The 18,060-nt window shown below is 42.5% G+C and overlaps 1 protein-coding gene across 15 annotated transcripts in view; it reads right to left on the bottom strand.

The window, feature by feature from the left end:
* Positions 1-1,261: 1,261 nt before the first annotated feature.
* Positions 1,262-18,060, bottom strand: part of KALRN (kalirin RhoGEF kinase) — a 647,217-nt gene continuing 630,418 nt past the window's right edge. For all 15 annotated transcript variants that reach the window (XM_073894515.1, XM_073894519.1, XM_073894546.1 and 12 more), the window contains 3 exons: positions 11,765-11,965; positions 8,736-8,874; positions 1,262-8,147 (listed from right to left, as the gene is read on the bottom strand). In XM_073894515.1, the coding sequence (XP_073750616.1) occupies positions 7,602-8,147; positions 8,736-8,874; positions 11,765-11,965 (886 nt within the window). In that variant the 3' untranslated portion in view covers positions 1,262-7,601. The remainder of the gene's footprint in view (positions 8,148-8,735; positions 8,875-11,764; positions 11,966-18,060) is intronic.

Below are 18,060 nucleotides of genomic sequence, written 5' to 3'. Positions count from 1 at the left end.
ACACCTAGATTGACCTCCGAGTCATAAAGCCGAGCCTCTCTAGAGAGATTGTTTAAATCCTGCCCGTTTTATCGCTCAGTGTCCCCTTAGTTATCGCCTGTAGTTACTTGCCAGGATTAGCCACGACTCCTCTCTCATACCCCTTCCTCCCCCAACCCTGGTTTCACCAAATAGTAAGGTCTCGAAGACGGGGATCTTTATTCAATTCTTAACTACCTTCATGGCATCTAGCACATGACAATGTCGGAGCAACTTACACAGGGGACCATAAAGCGCTTAGCAGGTAATTGTTCATTACCTCTTCTGTCGGAACTGTCTGGCCTGTCTGACGTGTGTTTATTCCCGTTAGCTCAGCTGCTTGGCAGGTAGTAGGAAGTGTACAGCAGGTGAGGAAGGGAGGGAGGAGCGTAGAGGAGGATGAATTGCTCCGTATCAAGGTTATCCAGGAGGATAATTTTGCCAGCTAATCTGAAAATCCAAGCGTATTTGGTCTTTACAAATAAATCCCTTAAAGTGGGGGAAATTCCCATTATGTGTAGAAGGCAATACTTGAAGGGAAATAACCCTTAAAACCTTAGGGCTCGTGATGGTTACTCATTAAACCGATTCTGATTTCTATATTTCTATATTTTTAATGTCTGTATTTTCTTCGATGAGATTGTGCTGACCAGCCAGTGTGAAGAACCCATGTTTTTGAGACTTGTTTCTTATTTCAAATAAATGCAGTAAAATTTTGATGAAATAGCCAAATGTTAAAACATTTTTGTTCCTACTGGCAAAGTAAGCTAGTCAAAACACTTCAATCTCTAACACTCTAGCTAATCGACATTTTACTCTGAATTAGTCTCATTTACACTTGAGGGGCACCCGCAGACCTTATCATGTGTGCATAGGCTAATCCAGGCCGAAGAGCCCACACCATGATGCATAAATTTGTGAGATCCAGCTCACATGGCCTGACAATTTTCCAACAAAGCTAGTAGCACCTGGAACACCAGAATGAAGTTAACAACACACACCTGAGACTTACTTGACTTTTTTTTTCTTTTTGGATCGAGAAAGGCCTTAGGCTACTTCTCCAGGCTACAAAATTGTTGCTTTCTTTCCAAAATGCGGGCCAAAAAGTGTTGTGATTATAACGTGCCATTTTCAACTTGTCAAAGGCCTTCGTATATTTAGGGAAGAGGAAAAAATTACTCTTTCCTTTGAACAATGGTTTTAATTAGAAAGAAAAGAAAAAGACAACCAGAAAGAATATCTTTAGTATTGTATATTTATAGGAATGCATAACTTGTGAGATGTACATTTTGGGAAGTTTCATCCATAACTTATAACATTTACTGTAGTAATAATAACAAGACAGCAGGTCATCACTTTACAACATTACACATGAGTGATTTTGACTTACAAATAAAATATTTACAACCTACCTTTACAAAACGACATTGTATGCATACAAAAATGAACTGCAGAAAAATTTAAAAATAATAAGACAACCAAAAACCCAGAAGATACACTTAAGGCAGACCAGCAAGACACTGAAATAATTAAGGCTGTGGAATTCTTCTGCACCTTGAAAATATAGAGCTATTTATCGATACTGTGAAGTGATTTTAAATCAATTGTTACAAGCCCAATGGAAGTATGTACTTATATGTATATGTGTAATGGTCCCTATGGGGAAACCTATCCACTTACGGATAAGGCCCTTTATCTGAATGGCCAGAGAAGCCCACTCCAACTTGGTGGGGAGGGGGTCACTCAAAACCAAGAGGTGCCAGTGCAGTTTGCAAACCAACTATTAATAATTCAAACATAAAGATACTCCTGACCCTAGGTAAACAGCCTCAGCTATGGCCTCATTATGTTTCAGGCTTTGTTCATTTGGCTTTGTGGACTTCAAAGGACAGCAAACAATTCCCAAATGAGTAGGCTGGAACTCCACCCATCAGCCCTAATGGTTTTGAATGGCCCTAAAAGGTTTTCCAGTAGAAAAATTGACCGACCTGGGCTGTCTTCAACTGGATAGATTTCTGCATATGAGCAATAACATATACATACATATTATACACTATATACATGTACAGGTGTACATATATCCATATTCCCCAACAGTTTGCACTTTGATCACTACCGTTCTCTGACTAGGATCTCATTCTGACAGTTATGTTTAGTTTTTCACAGTCTTCACATTTGTCCTAACTACTGGTGTTACTCACCTTCCCCATAGAGCAGGCTGGAGTTTGGCAGAAACAGAAGTAAAAGCACCAGGGTCAAAAAAATCAGACACAGATGAGAGATATGGCTTAAGTTAGTAAGAGAAGATGTATGTTTTGTTAACTTCAAATTCATAACCACAGTCTCTGAGATCATGGTAACTGTCCCCATAATACTCCAGGATGTGGATTCATTTCTTGATAGAAGTCAGGCATTGATGCAACTCTTAATGCTAGCTCTCCCTGGGCTAGCAAATTGGCTTGCTTAAGTTGGGACGCCAGGAATTTTATTTGCACTTTTTCCCCACCACTCTCCCTTTTTTCAACTATCCTCAGCAATCTGAAGAAACAGTTGATGCTGATCGTTTGAATAAAACTGAATCTGACCACATTTTAGAATCTCCCAGCAAACAGGCTGACAAGAAAACACAACAGCCTATGAGTATTTCAGGCTTTCACGAGTATTAATTTCAAGCTTTCCATAAATGTCCCTTAAAGATGAAAATTTGTCTTAGAGTAATTGCTTTTTCTTCTCCTCTAACTTCTACACATATGGAAAAATGCAGAAATGCCTTTCATTGAAAATATGGCCTATGATATTTCTGTGTTCTATTTCTATATAGATTTCTCACATGAATAATATTACCTATTAAAAATGTCTAGTGCTATGGACAAATTTCAGCTCTTTTTAACCCTTTAGAATTAATGAAACAACTGAAATCCTTATACTTTTTAGAAAATAAATATTAACACAGTAGCTTCCCTTTTCTTAGTGGAGTATATATAAACCTTGTCTGTTCTAAACCCACCCCAGATTTAATTATTAATTTCCAAATGATCCCTAGACTTTAAATAGTAAATAGAAAAGCCATAATGTAAATAAATCCATTGGAAGCCCACATACTATGTTAGCCTAACCCAGACTCCACAGAGATGCTACACAGGAGAAAAAGGAATAAAGCCCACATTCCTCAAAACTGAAGAAGGGAGTGGTGAGTTTGCACTTTGCCTTACTACAGAGACCCCTAATGTTTGTAATATTTCCTCCTCTATCAAATTTGTGGGACAACGTTTTAGTTAATACACAGATATAACCACCATCTAGTTTATAATACCTTTGTTCCCTCATGTTCTCACAAATCTAAATTCCCATGCTCTTTCACATAGGCAAGGAAACAAGGAATGACTAAATTCATTAAATCATGGAGAGTACGGGAAAGCAAATATGTTACTCCTGAAGCACCTAATTATCTTAAAAAAAAAAAAATCCAAGGTTTTCCCTCCAAAATCCAACAGTTCAATTCATTTCTACACCTGTGCATGCAATTTGCCTCTTATAATGGATGCTGGTGAGATTCTGAAGAAGTGAGTTGCGATATCAAACAATACTTTATTCTCACTTCTGCCCTTCCAGTGAGGAAAGTGGCTGTTTGAGTTCTTCTCTGTCAATTTTTCCAGAGCATAAAACTTGAGAGGAGAGAGCAGCATCACCCTGGAGGGTGTCCTACTCTGGCTCTGCCATCAGAGAAAACAGTGTATTCACATAAGACCATTAGCTCTCCTAACCTTTTTCTGTAGACAAGCTTTTAAATGATTGAAATTACAGGCTAAGACCAAATAACATTTAGACAAAGAGCACCTGGTACTTCCAATTAAAATCAATTTACAGAACTTAATCTCATGAGTTTGCAAATGGTATCCTAAAATATGGATATTGAAAATGCGGAATGTTCAGAGTTACTCTCAGTAAAATTCTTAGCACTGGCAGTGTGTAGTACTTTAAGAAAATCAAAATATCCTTTAGACATCCCAGCTATGCTATTTTTGCAACATTCCTATGAGATTAAAGTCCCTCCTCCCCCCCCCATTCCCATTTTAACAATGGGGACATTTGGGACAGAAAAAAACAAAGACTTTCTGTAAGAAAGGACGAATCAGGAATAGCTGAGGTTGAAACTCAAGAATTCCTGGCCTCACCCTATATTCAGATGTTTTCATTTAAAAGATATTTTAACAGAAAGAGAAAAAATGCTGCAGTATCAGTCAATCTAAATACAATGAACTTCTTTATCTCCCATCCTCCCCTCTGAAAGGCACTACTATTTATAAAGGCTTTGTGAACGACAAAGCGGTGAAGCCAGCTTTTCCTCTGCTTCCTCTACTCCCCCAAGGGTGTTTATGGCTGTGAGAGTCCTGAAGGACACCTCCAACATTACAATTTTTTTCCTAAAAATTTTCCCAACATTCAGCTGTAAGTGCATATAAATCTATTTAATTTGAAACAAATGTAAAATGTGCAGTAAATCATTATATCTTTAAAAAATTAGTATGAGTTGTCCCTGATCTTTTCCTTCTTTCTGCATCCCACCCTTACAAAACAAAACAAACCCCAAAACTCTATGCAATGAATATAAGCCAAGCAAGAAACTTACGAGTTTAACCAACATTAATTTTTCCCACTTCAACTGGAAGTTCACTCTCACTAATTCCTAGTTAGGTTTTGATTTCAAAAACTATGACGGTTATGGTGGAAGTGGAACATTTTCTCCTCTCCCCCTCTCTACCACAAAGTAATAAATATCTGCCAAAACAGGTACAAGAAACTGGTTTCTAATCCTTCTTCCCTCACCACGGTTGCCCACAGAGCAACCTCATGTATATTGCCCAGCCCCACCTTCGGGGATTCCTTGTTACTTCCAGCTGGCTAAAGAGAATCTCGAAGCAGGACTGCTATCTTACTCCTGTTGGGAGGGAGCAGGGGCTTTGCAGACAGGACGCCTCTCTGTTAGTTCTCTTCAGTGACCAAGCTATATAACATACACACCCTTTCTCCTGGAGCCTCTATTAAATTAATTCTACTCTAATGATTGTACTTTGGCTCTAGTTAACAATCACACCACTTTGCATTTCTATGTCCCGCCTCTCCTGTCTCCTCACTTCCCCAACATGTGTACTTGGTGGGGAGGGGAGATTCCGCACAACCCCACACATGGGCCGTCCCTACTCTGATGGCAAGGCTGATATAAAAGCTTTGGCTCTAACATTCTGTCAGCTGCCTTCCCACAACACGATTTCGTGAACGCTCTCCTGTGCCCTCTGTGCACCACCGTCCAAGGCCCTAATCTTCTCCAGCAGAAACTCAGCCCATCTCTTCCATGGTCATAAAAACTCAAAAGGACTCAGCAGGGAGTTCTTTAGTCATTGCACACAGTGGATGAAACAGACCTTGCCAAGCCACACTTGATGGGTATTTGGAATCCTCAGCACCCGCCCTCCGTCCTGTGACGAGCCCTAGGGACCAGGCCTTCTTTTAGGCTCAATCTCACAATGAAGACAGGTTTCCTTAAAAGGTTTTTTTTTAGTAAATATGTTTTAAATTTTAAAATATCATATCAGATAGTATTTGTATATACATGTAGATTTAAATGGAGACTAGGGGGGTTAGTCAGGGGTGGGCTCTGAGGGAGGGCGCCTTGGTGACCCAGGGCCATCTGAAGCTAGGAACCAAATATAGGTGGAATCAGTTTCCATGTATTTGGTTAATCCTAAAAATACGAAGTGCTATCTAGTCTTATTGCTTGTACTTCCTACTAATTGATTAATTAGTGGATGAAGAAGGTGACTCTGAAAGCAATGGAAATGAAAGATGAGGATTTTTAATTTTACATTTCCACTGTGGGAATAAGTGTTTTTATATATTAAAGTTCAGGCTTAGTGTCCACCATCCTTTTTCATTTAGATCGATTTGTAATTCTATTTATTCCTCATAAACCCTCTGCTTGCACTTCTGTGCCACACGCTTTTAATTTTCTCAGTCCTATTATAGGAGAGAAGCAATGCCATTAAACCTAATTTGAGGACAAACACTTGAGTTATAATTTTAAAATAATATTTGCATAATAGCAATTTTCAAAACCCATCCTAGAAAACAAAGGGTGGATCATGTACCAACACACACACACACACACACACACACACACACACACACACACACACACACACAAAACAAAAAATCTTCCCCAAAAACAAAGAAAGAAAAACAACCATGAAATGTCCAGACTGAATTTTTTTTTCCACTAGCGGGGGTGAAAAGGGCAGTTCATAATCACCTTGTGTGGAGAATACGCGCCAAAAAGCAGTGTTGGCCTCAAAGTGCAATTAGTCCTTTTGGTCCAGGGAAATATCAGCGGCTAAGTGGAGATAGGTACGGCAATCACAGTTAAAATTCAATGCTCTGTCAGAGTGATGTATCAGATTTTATTCCATGGCTTCAAAAAGGACTTGGGACCAGGCCTTTAAAGGCCTATATGGCTGCCTCCTTTTGGTAAGCACCCCTTAGCTTCCAGAAGGGGTTAGAAATAAAGCAAGCCGACTTTCTGAGGACTACATTCTACGTCTGTAGAAGTCAGAAAGTGTTGTTAACGTTGTTCATAGGAACCGTAGGAAAGGTTTCTATTTGCCCTTTTGTGTGAACCTGTTATATTCATTACCTAGTTCAAACCGAGTGTAGACATAAAAATAGCCCCACAACTCTTAACCATATTTGGACTTATTTCCTGGCAGGCTTTCCTGCCGGATTAACTCTGAGCTGCCAGTGAATTTGGGGGTGGTGTTTCATGTACAGAACCTATGCTAATCAAATACTCGTGACTGAGAGAAAAACCTTCTCATTCACAGATTGCAAAAGGGTAACATTGCTTTCTCTTAATGCATGGGTTCTGGTAAAAGATTTCTATACAAGATTTATAAAATGCTCTAAAAAACTTGTCATCTAATTGTGCTTAGTCAAAACAATGTAATGCTTCGGTAAATAAATTACCGTCTTAACTGGAGCACTCAAAATTACTTATGATTGATTTCATATATACCTCTATATTATAAAACTCTGAAACCTGAATGGGATATACTTTACTGTATGTGTATATGTATGCTATTAAGAAACTATATCTAAGTAATCTAAACCAGAATAGTTGACATATGTGACATCTCTGTTAAATAGAACTTTTTTGCTTAAAATTTCAGCAGGGTTAGAAACCTTTTACACTCACTACCGTGAGCTTTAGCTTTGCCCATTTCACCACTCGTTTTGGAACACACTGTTAAAATTTTATAACGGCTCATATTCTTGGTATCCTTGCCCCCTCTCTTTAATGTTCTGGGTGACTCTTTGCATCTTTCTCTCTTCTATGACCTTCTGGAAAGCCCCTGGGTTGAGGGTAATTTCACTGCTGCCCAGACCCTGAATAGCCATGGACGCGGTTTAAGAGGTCCGTCTCTCAAGCCAGAGAACTGCGTGGAGCGAATGAACAGAATTATTTACAGACATTCAGTCTTGCTTTGGTTCACACTGCACTTCCATGTGGAACCCCAAGGGCGAGGAGACGGCTACGTCCCTTGGTTTACCCGGTTGACAATGTAGCTCTTGACATTGGGGACAGGCCGCACGTCGTTCTGGTGCTTGCGGCGTTCTATGAAGCATGCCAGGCGGGAGGTGTCCAGGGGGATCTTGGAGTAGCTGCCGTTATGGGGCTGCAGCCAGGGATGCTGCAGGCACGTGGCTGCCGTGGGTCTCCTGCGGAAGTCTTCCTGTAGGATCACATTGATGAAGTCTCTGGCAGCGTTGCTCACGCCACAGAAGTATTCATGTGGGAAGCTGAAGTCCACCCTGCACACATTGATACAGGTCTCCTCCTTACTCTCGTCCAAGAAGGGGGACACCCCACTCAGCATGACGTATGTCAGAACCCCGATGCTCCAGATGTCTGTGCCCAGGGAGACGGGGATTCCTTGGATCACTTCTGGGGCAGCAAACTCGGGGTTGCCCAGCAGGTGGTGGATGTGGAAGTGCCCCGAGATCTGGACGGCATCCTCCAGGTCGATGAGCTTCACCCGAGGCACTGGGATGCGTAGGTCAATGAGCAGGTTTTCGGGCTGAGGAGACCCGGGCGGGAGGGAGAAGAGAAGGCAAGTTCAGCTCTCTGTCTTAACTACCAGTAGGACTCTGGTGGTTCAGACATGGTTCTGCTAGCCTTTGAAAAAGCCTATGGAGCATGAGAAATTGCCTATGCAAAGTGGCCCCGGGGGCCTTCAAACTAGACTAGATTCTGAGTTGGGGTAGTGTTTCAGAGAAGCTGTTTGACATTGAAAATCATGTCTTCTCAACTACACCTTGCTTCTGCATGGACTCAAAAAAAGATTGGATTACTCATTTTGGAAAACAGGGGCTTCTTTGGGAACACCATAAAAAATTGATATTTATTGGCTTCCTTCTAAAATGTTAGACGAGGCGGGAAAAGCTTCCCAACCTTCCCTCACCCCAGATGTCATGGTGGCTCTTGGTGTGTTCTCATTAATTCCCGAATAACACACTCGAATTGTGTGACGACCTAGTTCCCGTTTAATATTTGTCAGGATTCTAACCTAAGTCAATAAAATGAATCAGAATGGACCTCCCTCAAGGGTGATAACTGACAGGTTGGATTCGGCCATTTCCCTGCAAGGGCAGGTCTTTCTTATTACCTTTATGTCCAAATGGGCCACCCTACAGTTGTGGAGGTACTGCAGCGCTTCCATGATGTCTCGGATGTAGAAAGCAACTTTCTCCTCCATCAGCTCATCATGATTCATAAGGTAGTCTAAGAGCCGACCATCATCCATCCTGAAAGCAGGGAGGAGATGGCCAAGGAAATACATTTGTAAAGAAGTGGAAAAATAAAACACAGACACATTGGTCAGAGCTCTAAAATCTCTCCTGCTCCCCCTTATAAAGGAAGATCGATGTTGCCACACATGCGTATTTTAGTTAGAGCCCAAAATCAATGTTCAGAACTAAAATTAATTAACTAATTTAAAAGTTACACATGTGATGTGCTCCACGGAAGAAACCTGCATAACCTTAAGACACATTCTATGTTGTTAAAGTTAAAAACTCACGAGGAAAAAGGTCTGACCCCCCTTTAAGAGGCTAGATTGCAAAAGAGAGAAAGTCTTCAGAAAGAGAGAGAGAGCACTCTTTCTCAATATTCTGATGAACTGGAACCCGGTGGCTGCAAGGCCCTGCAAATATGTTTTGCAAATTGCTTTTATTTGTCAGTTTTTAGTTGGGGAAAATGGAAAGTGGGCAAAGTTTGTCCTTGGCAGTCTTGACCCTCAAAATTGCCTTTTGAGCAATTTTCCAATCTTAAACACCGTGACTGAGAACATGGTAGGGGGAGCCAGCCAGATCCAGATTTGAATCCTGATTCTGCAACCTACAGGCTGGGGGTTTGGGACAAGTGATTTAAGCCCTGTGTTGGGATCTTCATCTTTAAACCGGGAGTAACAGTAACAGCAATACCACCTACTTCATTATGAGGGCTGTGCAAGAATCAAGTGAGACAATGAGGCATTTAAGCATAATTAGTATAGCAGTCATAAGTGCTCAGTAAGTAGTAAGGATTTTCAGGCCCCCTGTGCCCTCTCTAGCATCTGGAGTGACCAGATGTCAGACTGCTATTCCAATGTACACTGAGCTGTCAAGGGCACATCCCCGGGAAATGCTCAGGCAGAACAGCTTGAACCAGAGGCAGAAACCATCTTTGAGCACAGCTGATCTCCCGCCACCCCAGCCAAGTTTCCATTCTCTTCTCTAGCATGTTCCTTCCCCCTGGTCTCTTCTCCGAAGCCTAGGACCCGGCCAGGGGTGGGATGGGAGTGATGAGCATGGAGTGGAGGGGGACTGGGTTTATGAGATGCACCCCCCTGCACTTCTTGCAGCGCTGCTCCAAGACCTGCAAGCCTTCGCACCAAGTTCACCCTCAGAGCTTTTGGGGAATGCAGATGCCTAGGCCCCATCCTAGCCGAGGCAATCAGAACCTCAGTTGCCTGGCAGAGAAAAGCTCTACCAGTGATTTGGGTGGCCACCAAAAGGGGGACCTCTGGTCACAGCACAACCAAGATTTAGCACAGGGTTTACCTCGGGCACTGCCTATCCACTCACCTTTCCTGAATCTCGAGTCCAACAAACACCTTCCTATGTTCTCACAGCAACCCTCTCCAAAACACGTGTTTCCTTCTCAGCATTTACCATGCTCAACTGAAACCATTCACTTAGCGATCGGTCCTCCTCATCAGACTTTGAGCTCCTCAAGGGCAAGAAGCACCCCTTCTCATCTTTGTTCCTTCCAGCCTGGCCCAGGTCCATACAGCGGCTGGCACACAGGGAGTGCTCAGTAAACGTTTGCTGAACTAGCTCAATCCACTGTTCATCTCATTTAATCCCTGTAACATCTCTGAGAAGTGGAAATAATTCTTCAGACTTCACAGATGAGGACCTGAGGCCCAAGAATCTAAAGACCCTGCCCCAAATCCCAGAGCTGGGATAAGAGCCCAGGCTCTTCATTCCAAGAATGGTTTCCTTTCCTTGCACTGTGGCAGCCTGGTAATCAGCACCTTCCCCTGGAATGAGGCAAGCTGGCAAATCCAAAGGGGCCAAGGTTCTGGGTCCACCATATTACCTTGATATACAAGTGATAATACTTGTATAATCACCTGGTATTAGGTTCTAGAAGGCTGTTTGTAAGTGTATTTGTTAAATCCCAAGTGACAATCGACCTACTACTACACAGCTATATAAGAGATCACAAAAGAATTACAAATATTAATAGAGTTGGTTCTGTTTTCTCTTGTTTCTTTTCAACCAATTAAAAAAATGTAGCCAAAGATGTTTGCCCTTTGGCTGTCTTTTTTCCAACATAAATAAATGTATAGGTGACTGCCTCAAAGGCCCTCATCCACAAACACCTAGACAAACAAGCACCCAAGAGCCACAGTAAAATGACAGCTGAAAAGCTGTACGTGGAGGTGCTTCTCTTGTGAACAGAGGCTCCTGTGGAAACGGACACAGCACCGGTCTTGGGCGCAGGGTCATCAGCATGCATCGGATGACATCTCTATGAGGGCTCAATACTCCTGAGAGGACTTTGTTTTCTTTAGCCTCTGTTAGATCTCTGTGAACCACAGGACACGATCTCTGTTCTTAGCTTGGGGGAGGAGGGGGGAGAATGTGCTTTACTTGATGTGTTCTGGGGCCAAGTATATGGTTGCCTGAGTTCCTAGAAAATCTGGAATTAGTGGAATATTTTGAAGGTCAAGTTTCCACTTTAAAAGGAATTTCCTGGGTGGGAGACCATGGATGCCATGGCAGTGTATTGATGCTCAAACCCCTCTTTCATGTCAGGTCCACCCCTGTCAACTAGCCTATGGTCAATAAGCTCTTCCTACACCCCTGTCCAGCCCAAGAGTCCATAAGAGAAAGAACATGAGAATCCAAGGGAGAGAAATATGGGTTCAAGTCCCAGCTTCTCCATTTCTTAGTGGTAAGGGCCTTCCTTATCCTTGATTTTTCTAATCTATAAATGGGAACCACATTTGTATAAAAAGGACGGGAGAACGCACGTGACGTACAACACTTCGAACACCCTAAGACGTTGTATAAAATGTAACTGCCATTGCTGGGGGACAATAAATAGCCCAAACAGCTGGAGACCCTCTGAGACGTGTGTACTTACAGTTCCAGAATCAGGATGTAGGACGTGGGGGACTCATAGGTGTCGTGGAGAGTGATGTACTGGGGGTGTTGCAGGTGCTGAAGCAGGGCAGCCTCGTGGGCAGCCTGCTCTTTTTTCTTCATTTTTTTGCTAACAAATTTCACGGCGACATCCTTGCGTGTGGCTTTGTGAATGCACTTCTTCACTATGGAGAAACGGCCTCTGGAAAGAGAAAGCGAGAAAGCATTTTGCTAAGCTTCCTCCATCAACGAGGTATTATTTTATTCAAGGATGTGTAAAGTTTTATCTGAAGTGGTTAGACAGTAACACTTATTAGGAATCCTACTTTCCTATTTTTAAATTATAATCTTATCATTCAGAAAAGCCATGTTTCCTTCCTTAGCATTTCAGGGTTCTCTGAGATGCGAAAAACGAGTATCATTTTGAGTCAACAGATTTCTCTGTCACTTTGAACAGCACAGGTTCAGTTTTCTAAGCGGAGTATCTTCCTGTAAAATACAACAATAATAATAATGTTCATGAAGGAAGAATTGTACTCTATGGTAATTTCAAAAACATTTTTCTAAGAGGCAATTTTGTCCTTTATTTTATATTTATTATCTTGGTATTACACAAAAGTAGAGAGAATAGTATAATAGATCTGTGCACCCAGTAGCCAGCTTCAATAATTATCAGCATTTTGCCAACCTTATTCCATCTATTCCTTTCCTACCCTCTTGCCTTTTTTTCTGTAGTATTTTTAGCAAAATCCAGATATCATGTTTTTTCACTCATAAATACTTCAGTCATTTCTAATTGACAAGGACATTTAAAAATGTATAACCACCATGCCATCTTCACATCTGACAATATTAGCCACACCTAAAATAGAATGGTTCCCAGACTCCGCTGTAGCCCAGTAGGAGGTAGAAAGAAAGTGAAGTAGAAGGGGGAAGTGGTCAGCAACGGGAGCAGAGAGAGGGAGTCAGAGAGGTGACAACCAGTGCCATCCCAGGCCCATCCCTGAGGCGCCCTAACCTATGAGTAGAGAACTCAACCATCCAAAGAGCAGTCCATTCCTCCAGCGGAAATGGAGGCATCCAACACCATGGCCACCACAAACATTGTCCAACTGACTCCCTGACCTGGCTCTGTGCTCACCAAGCACTTTCAGACAATAATAGTCAGATAGTGTTTCTCCACTGTAGATTTTTGACAAAAGAAGAGAATATCATGGGACGCCTGGGTGGCTCAGTCAGTTAAGCGTCTGCCTTCGGCTCAGGTCATGATCCTGGAGGACCTGGGATGGAGCCCTGCTCAGCGGGGAGTCTGCTTCTCCCTCTCCTTCTGCCCCTCCCCCCACTCATGCTCTCTCTCTGTGTGCCAAATAAATAAATAATAATAATAAATCTTTAAGAAGAGAATATGCTGATCAATAAAACAACTATTTGACAAATACTAATTGAATGCCTATTATGTAACAGCCATTCTTTTTGCATAGTAAGCAAATATTTGGTAGAACTGGTAGTTCTATTCTATATCATAAATTAATAAATTACCATCTTTTTTTTTTTTAAAGTAATCTCTATGCCTAACGTAGGGGCTCAAGCTCACAATCCTGGGATCAAGAGTTACGTGCTCCATTCCGCGTGGAGCACTGGGTGTTATGCACAAACAAGGAATCATGGAACACTACATGAAGAACTAATGATGTAATGTATGGTGATTAACATAACAATAAAAAATTAAAAAAAAAAGACTTACGTGCTCCACCGACCCAGCTAGCCAGACATCCCTTCATTATGTTTTTCTTTCTTTATTTGAAAGGGAGTAGGAGAGAGCACAAGTCGGGGGAGGAACAGAGGGAGAGGGACAAACAGACTCCATGCTGAGCATAGAGCCTGAGGCAGGGCTCCATCTCACTACCCTGAGATCATGACCTGAGCTGAAGACAGGAGTCTGGGGCTCAACCACCTGAGCTACCCAGGTGCCCCCATTCTGGTTTTTAACACCACTCTTGTTTCATTATTAGAGATCACCCCTTCCAGGGGACTTTGGATGCATGAAAACAATTGAATCCTAGGGAGAGCTCACCTGAACTAAGTGGCCATGTTGAGGTGCTGCTATACCTTACTTTTTGTTTTAAAAATTTTATTTATTTATTTGAGAGAGAGAGACAGAGAGGCCATGAGGTGGGGGTGGGGAGGGGCAGAGGGAGAAGCAGACTCCCCGCTGAGCAGGGAGGCCAATGCAGGGCTCTATCCCGGGACCCTGGGATCATGACCTGAGCCCAAGACAGACACTTTACCCACTGAGCTACCCAGGCACCTCAATACCTTAGTTTTTTTTTAATCGTGAGTATCCAAGTTACACATCCCCATGATTTAAAAAGTCAACTAGCTTCAAGGTTCCTTATTAAAACTAATAGTATCCATCCTCCCACACCCAACCCCATTTTCCTTACCTGAGAGGAAGTTTAACATATCAGGTAATTATATTTTGGCTTAGTATTGGGGTAGTCTATGTTTGTGTGGCTACTTCTTGATGTTTCAGTTTTCATTATAATCTGTTGACACCCACTCCAGGAAGGGAGATGTTAGCCTCTCTCCCCTCCCTGTCGCCACCACGTGACCATTTTCCCCATCCCCTGTCCTCCCAACAAAATGATATTTTAATCAATATTCAGTGTTTCAATTATTGCAACTAGGTCAGAGCTACTCACAGTTGCAGCTCCAGTATATTGTGAATATTTTTCTTTTTGTGATAGAATTTGGCCCCATTTCTGACAAAGACTGCCCCTTATGAGAACCACTCAAGGATTAGTCTGGGACTAATAAGTCACTGCAGGGGGACCAAGTGGTTTATAACATAGTTCCGTTCTCGAAGTCTTGCTCTGCTTCTGTGGGTGTGTTCTATCTGTGCACACCTTGAAAGCAGCCCAGGATTTGTGTTGTTCCAGGCACAGAATTAGGGGATCTCCTTCTTTAGCTCTCTTCTCACTGAGATTTCCCACACATTCTTTGGCTCCCATGGGTCCGTTTTTATAGATGGGAATCCCTCAGAGTTTTAGCTTCTTGCTTGGGTTAAAGCAATGAGTGAGAGAAAGAAGGGAGAGAGGGAAAGGCATTTTCCTGCTCTCTTCAGCTCAAAGGGACCCCCTTTCCTGTCTTTTGGCCAGAAAGATGGGTTTCCTTTGGAGTTGCCCCCTGTGCATGCTGCCCAGTTCCCTGGTTTGGCTGGCCCTTGGCTTAAAGCCCAACAAACAAACCAGAGACCTCACTGCCGCTGTCCTTGACTTTCAAGTTTTAACTGGGCTCCCCATTCTCCAGTTCTTTACTTCTCAGATTCCTGAGGTAGTTGCTTTTTTTGTATTTTGTCCAGGGATTCTGGTTCTCATCAGTGGGAGAGATAGGCCACAATGGGCTTACTCTGTCTTGGGGGGCACTGGAAGTTGGCTCATTCTAAAAGGGGACTAAACGGTGTTTGGAATCTCTGAGTGGAGGGGGTACAGACAGCCTGTCAATTCGACCTTCACTGTAGGGTGATCTGAGTGGATGGTTTAGTGGGGAAAGCTCCAAAGTCAGTATCTTTAAAACTTTCTTCTTGGGCTGGTCAGATTTCCCAAAGAAAGATCCTCCTACTTCCTGCCTAGATCATGAAGCTGCGGTTGTCCACTTTTGGAGGCCGGGTGGTTGAGAAAGCTGGGGTCCTGAGTATCCAGCCAGGATATAGTCTCCTAAGGGGCCTGTTTGCCGGAAGTTTCTGCTGCCCCCAACTGTGCCAGTGTCTCTGAAAACAGAGGCACTTTGTTTTACCCTGTCTAGAGAATGGACCTGCCCCCGGTTCCTGCATGGGGGAAGGATCATTGTACCCTGCCAGTGGCCGGCAGGAGGCCCAGAGCCACACCCTCTCACACAGAGTTTCAACCCCTCCTTCCCACTTCTGGTTTGCAGAGGTTCTTGATGTGGCCATTACCCCGGCCTTTGGGGAATTCTGCTGCAAAAGTTGCACAAGCTCTCACTTGACCCCACGACTGACTTGGACTGAGTTCTTCAGGTCTCCTAGGTCATTTGTCACTCTTTCACTTGTTTTCTGCTTCAAATATGTTACTAGCTATCTCTTCTTCCAGTGCCCTCATCCTTATGTGCCTGGTTAGAAAAATTCCTGTAGTGGAGGTTCAGTGAAGTCTCAGGAAGGAGTGAAAACAGATGGCTGGGTTCAACCTGCCATCCTTGACTAGAGGCCTGGCCCTGCTACCTTTTTGGATCCCGTATAGGTCACCAGTCAGCATTTCCAGGGGACAACTCTCTGGCTTCTTTACATTGCCGTGGTGCCTGTCTAGTTTATTTCTGGCTAACCATGCCATGCTCCAGTGCTCTTTCCTTTGGTAGATGGACTTTAGGAGCAAAGATATTTCTTTTGGCATCATGGTTTTTATACTATTTAATTACCAGAGAGCTATTTTTAACAAGATGGTCATATAGGCCTAGAATTCTAGGTTTAAGTGCAATGGAGGAAGTTGACCCACGTCTATGGCCCACAGATACCTTTTGTGTGTCTCACATCAGTATCTACATGTTTTATTTCCCTTCTGTTCACATACAGCATTTTTAAAGGATCTCCTGAAAATAGGAGGACTGTACTTGGAGGAGAGGAAAAGCTTCAGATGGTTGGGGATAAGATTTTTTTTTTAAAAAAACATCAATTGCCGGGCGCCTGGGTGGCTCAGTTGGTTAAGCGACTGCCTTCAGCTCAGGTCATGATCCTTGAGTCCCGGGATCGAGTCCCACATCGGGCTCCCTGCTCAGCAGGAGCCCTGCTTCTCCCTGTGACCCTCTTCCCTCTCGTGCTCTCTATCTCTCATTCTCTCTCTCTCAAATAAATAAATAAATAAATAAAATCTTTAAAAAATAAAAAATAAAATAAAATAAAAAACATCAATTGCCTTGAACAGATCAGAAACTTGATCTCCCCTTTGGGAAATACTAAAACATCATCTCTTCTAGGTAAAACATGGCTTCACCTATGGCTCTCAGCAGCAAATGCTTGTCTTGGGAAAGAAATCACGGATGCATCTAGGCGATACAACCAGTTTCATTTAGAACCAGGTGGGGATTCGATTCATTACAGGAGTTGTACCTAGCTTCACAAAACTTCACTATAATGGGGCAAACTAGATTTCAATGGCTAGAGCTTATTTTTGACAAAAATTGCTACAGTGAGAAACCACATGTTTGTTTTACTAAAAACAAACACAGGCTTAAGAATTGGGTAGGTCAGGGTTAGAATCCTGGCTCTACATTTGCTAGTTTCAAGACCTTGAAAAAGTTACTTAATTCCCCAAGCCTGGGTTCCTTTCCTGGAAATCTACTCAAACACTACCTCACGATGTGGTAAGGATTACGTTAAATATCTCTCATATAATATCTGCATAGTATCTGCAACCCTATAGATACTCAAGAAGCATCATCATCAACACCATGTAAACTTCCATTGGCTTTTTTTCCCCCTCCGGCCACACAAAGAGTGAAAGGAGAGCAAAAGTTGGTTTTTGATGAAAGGTATTATGATGAAAGGTTGTGAATTACATTGTGACTCCTGCCTAAGAAGTGGGAATAGCAAACATCTGGGCTCTTTCCACAACCTCTGTCACAACCACCCCACTCAGGAAACGTTGTGCTTCATTGAGAGACATCAGTCAGAGATAGAGATGATGGTAATGGCCCACTGTTAGTGGATGCTCTTTTATTTACACATCCAGGTGGGGGTGGAGGACTTGTAAAAGCTCCCCATCCTCTCACCTAGACCCCATGCAAACCAATGCCCACATAGAGATGATCCTCCATTTTGTTTCTTTCCATCAACTATTTTCTGGGACAGGTGATAGATTTTTTTTCATTGTTTTGTTCAAAGTCATATTTTTATCTTTTCATTTTTGAGGACACGCTTTTCTAACCAAAATAGAGACAGAGAGACAGAGAGGTTGTGTGTGTGTGTGTGTGTGTGTGTGTAGGGGGGATTGGACTGGAAATATCCATAAAACAATGTGATTGGGCTTGACATATGGACATATGTAGAAACCTGAACCAAAAATTAGTGATTATACCTTCTTCTCAGGAACACATGGAACTTCTAACAAAAATTGACCATGCACTGCAAATAAAGCAAGTCCCAACAAAAGTCAGAGTCAGTATCACATAGATCAAGTTCTTCAACTACAGTGTAATTAAGTTAGACATCAGTAACAAGAAGATAATTTGTAAAAATCTCATACAGCTGGAAATTTTAAAGCATTTCTATTACACTTAGGTCAAAGA

Source organism: Callorhinus ursinus, unplaced genomic scaffold (assembly GCF_003265705.2).
Source record: "Callorhinus ursinus isolate GAN/ISIS: 27379988/994484 unplaced genomic scaffold, GSC_fseal_2.0 scaffold1, whole genome shotgun sequence".
Classification (NCBI taxonomy): Eukaryota; Metazoa; Chordata; class Mammalia; order Carnivora; family Otariidae; genus Callorhinus; species Callorhinus ursinus.
This window is presented reverse-complemented; position numbering and strand designations above follow the sequence as displayed.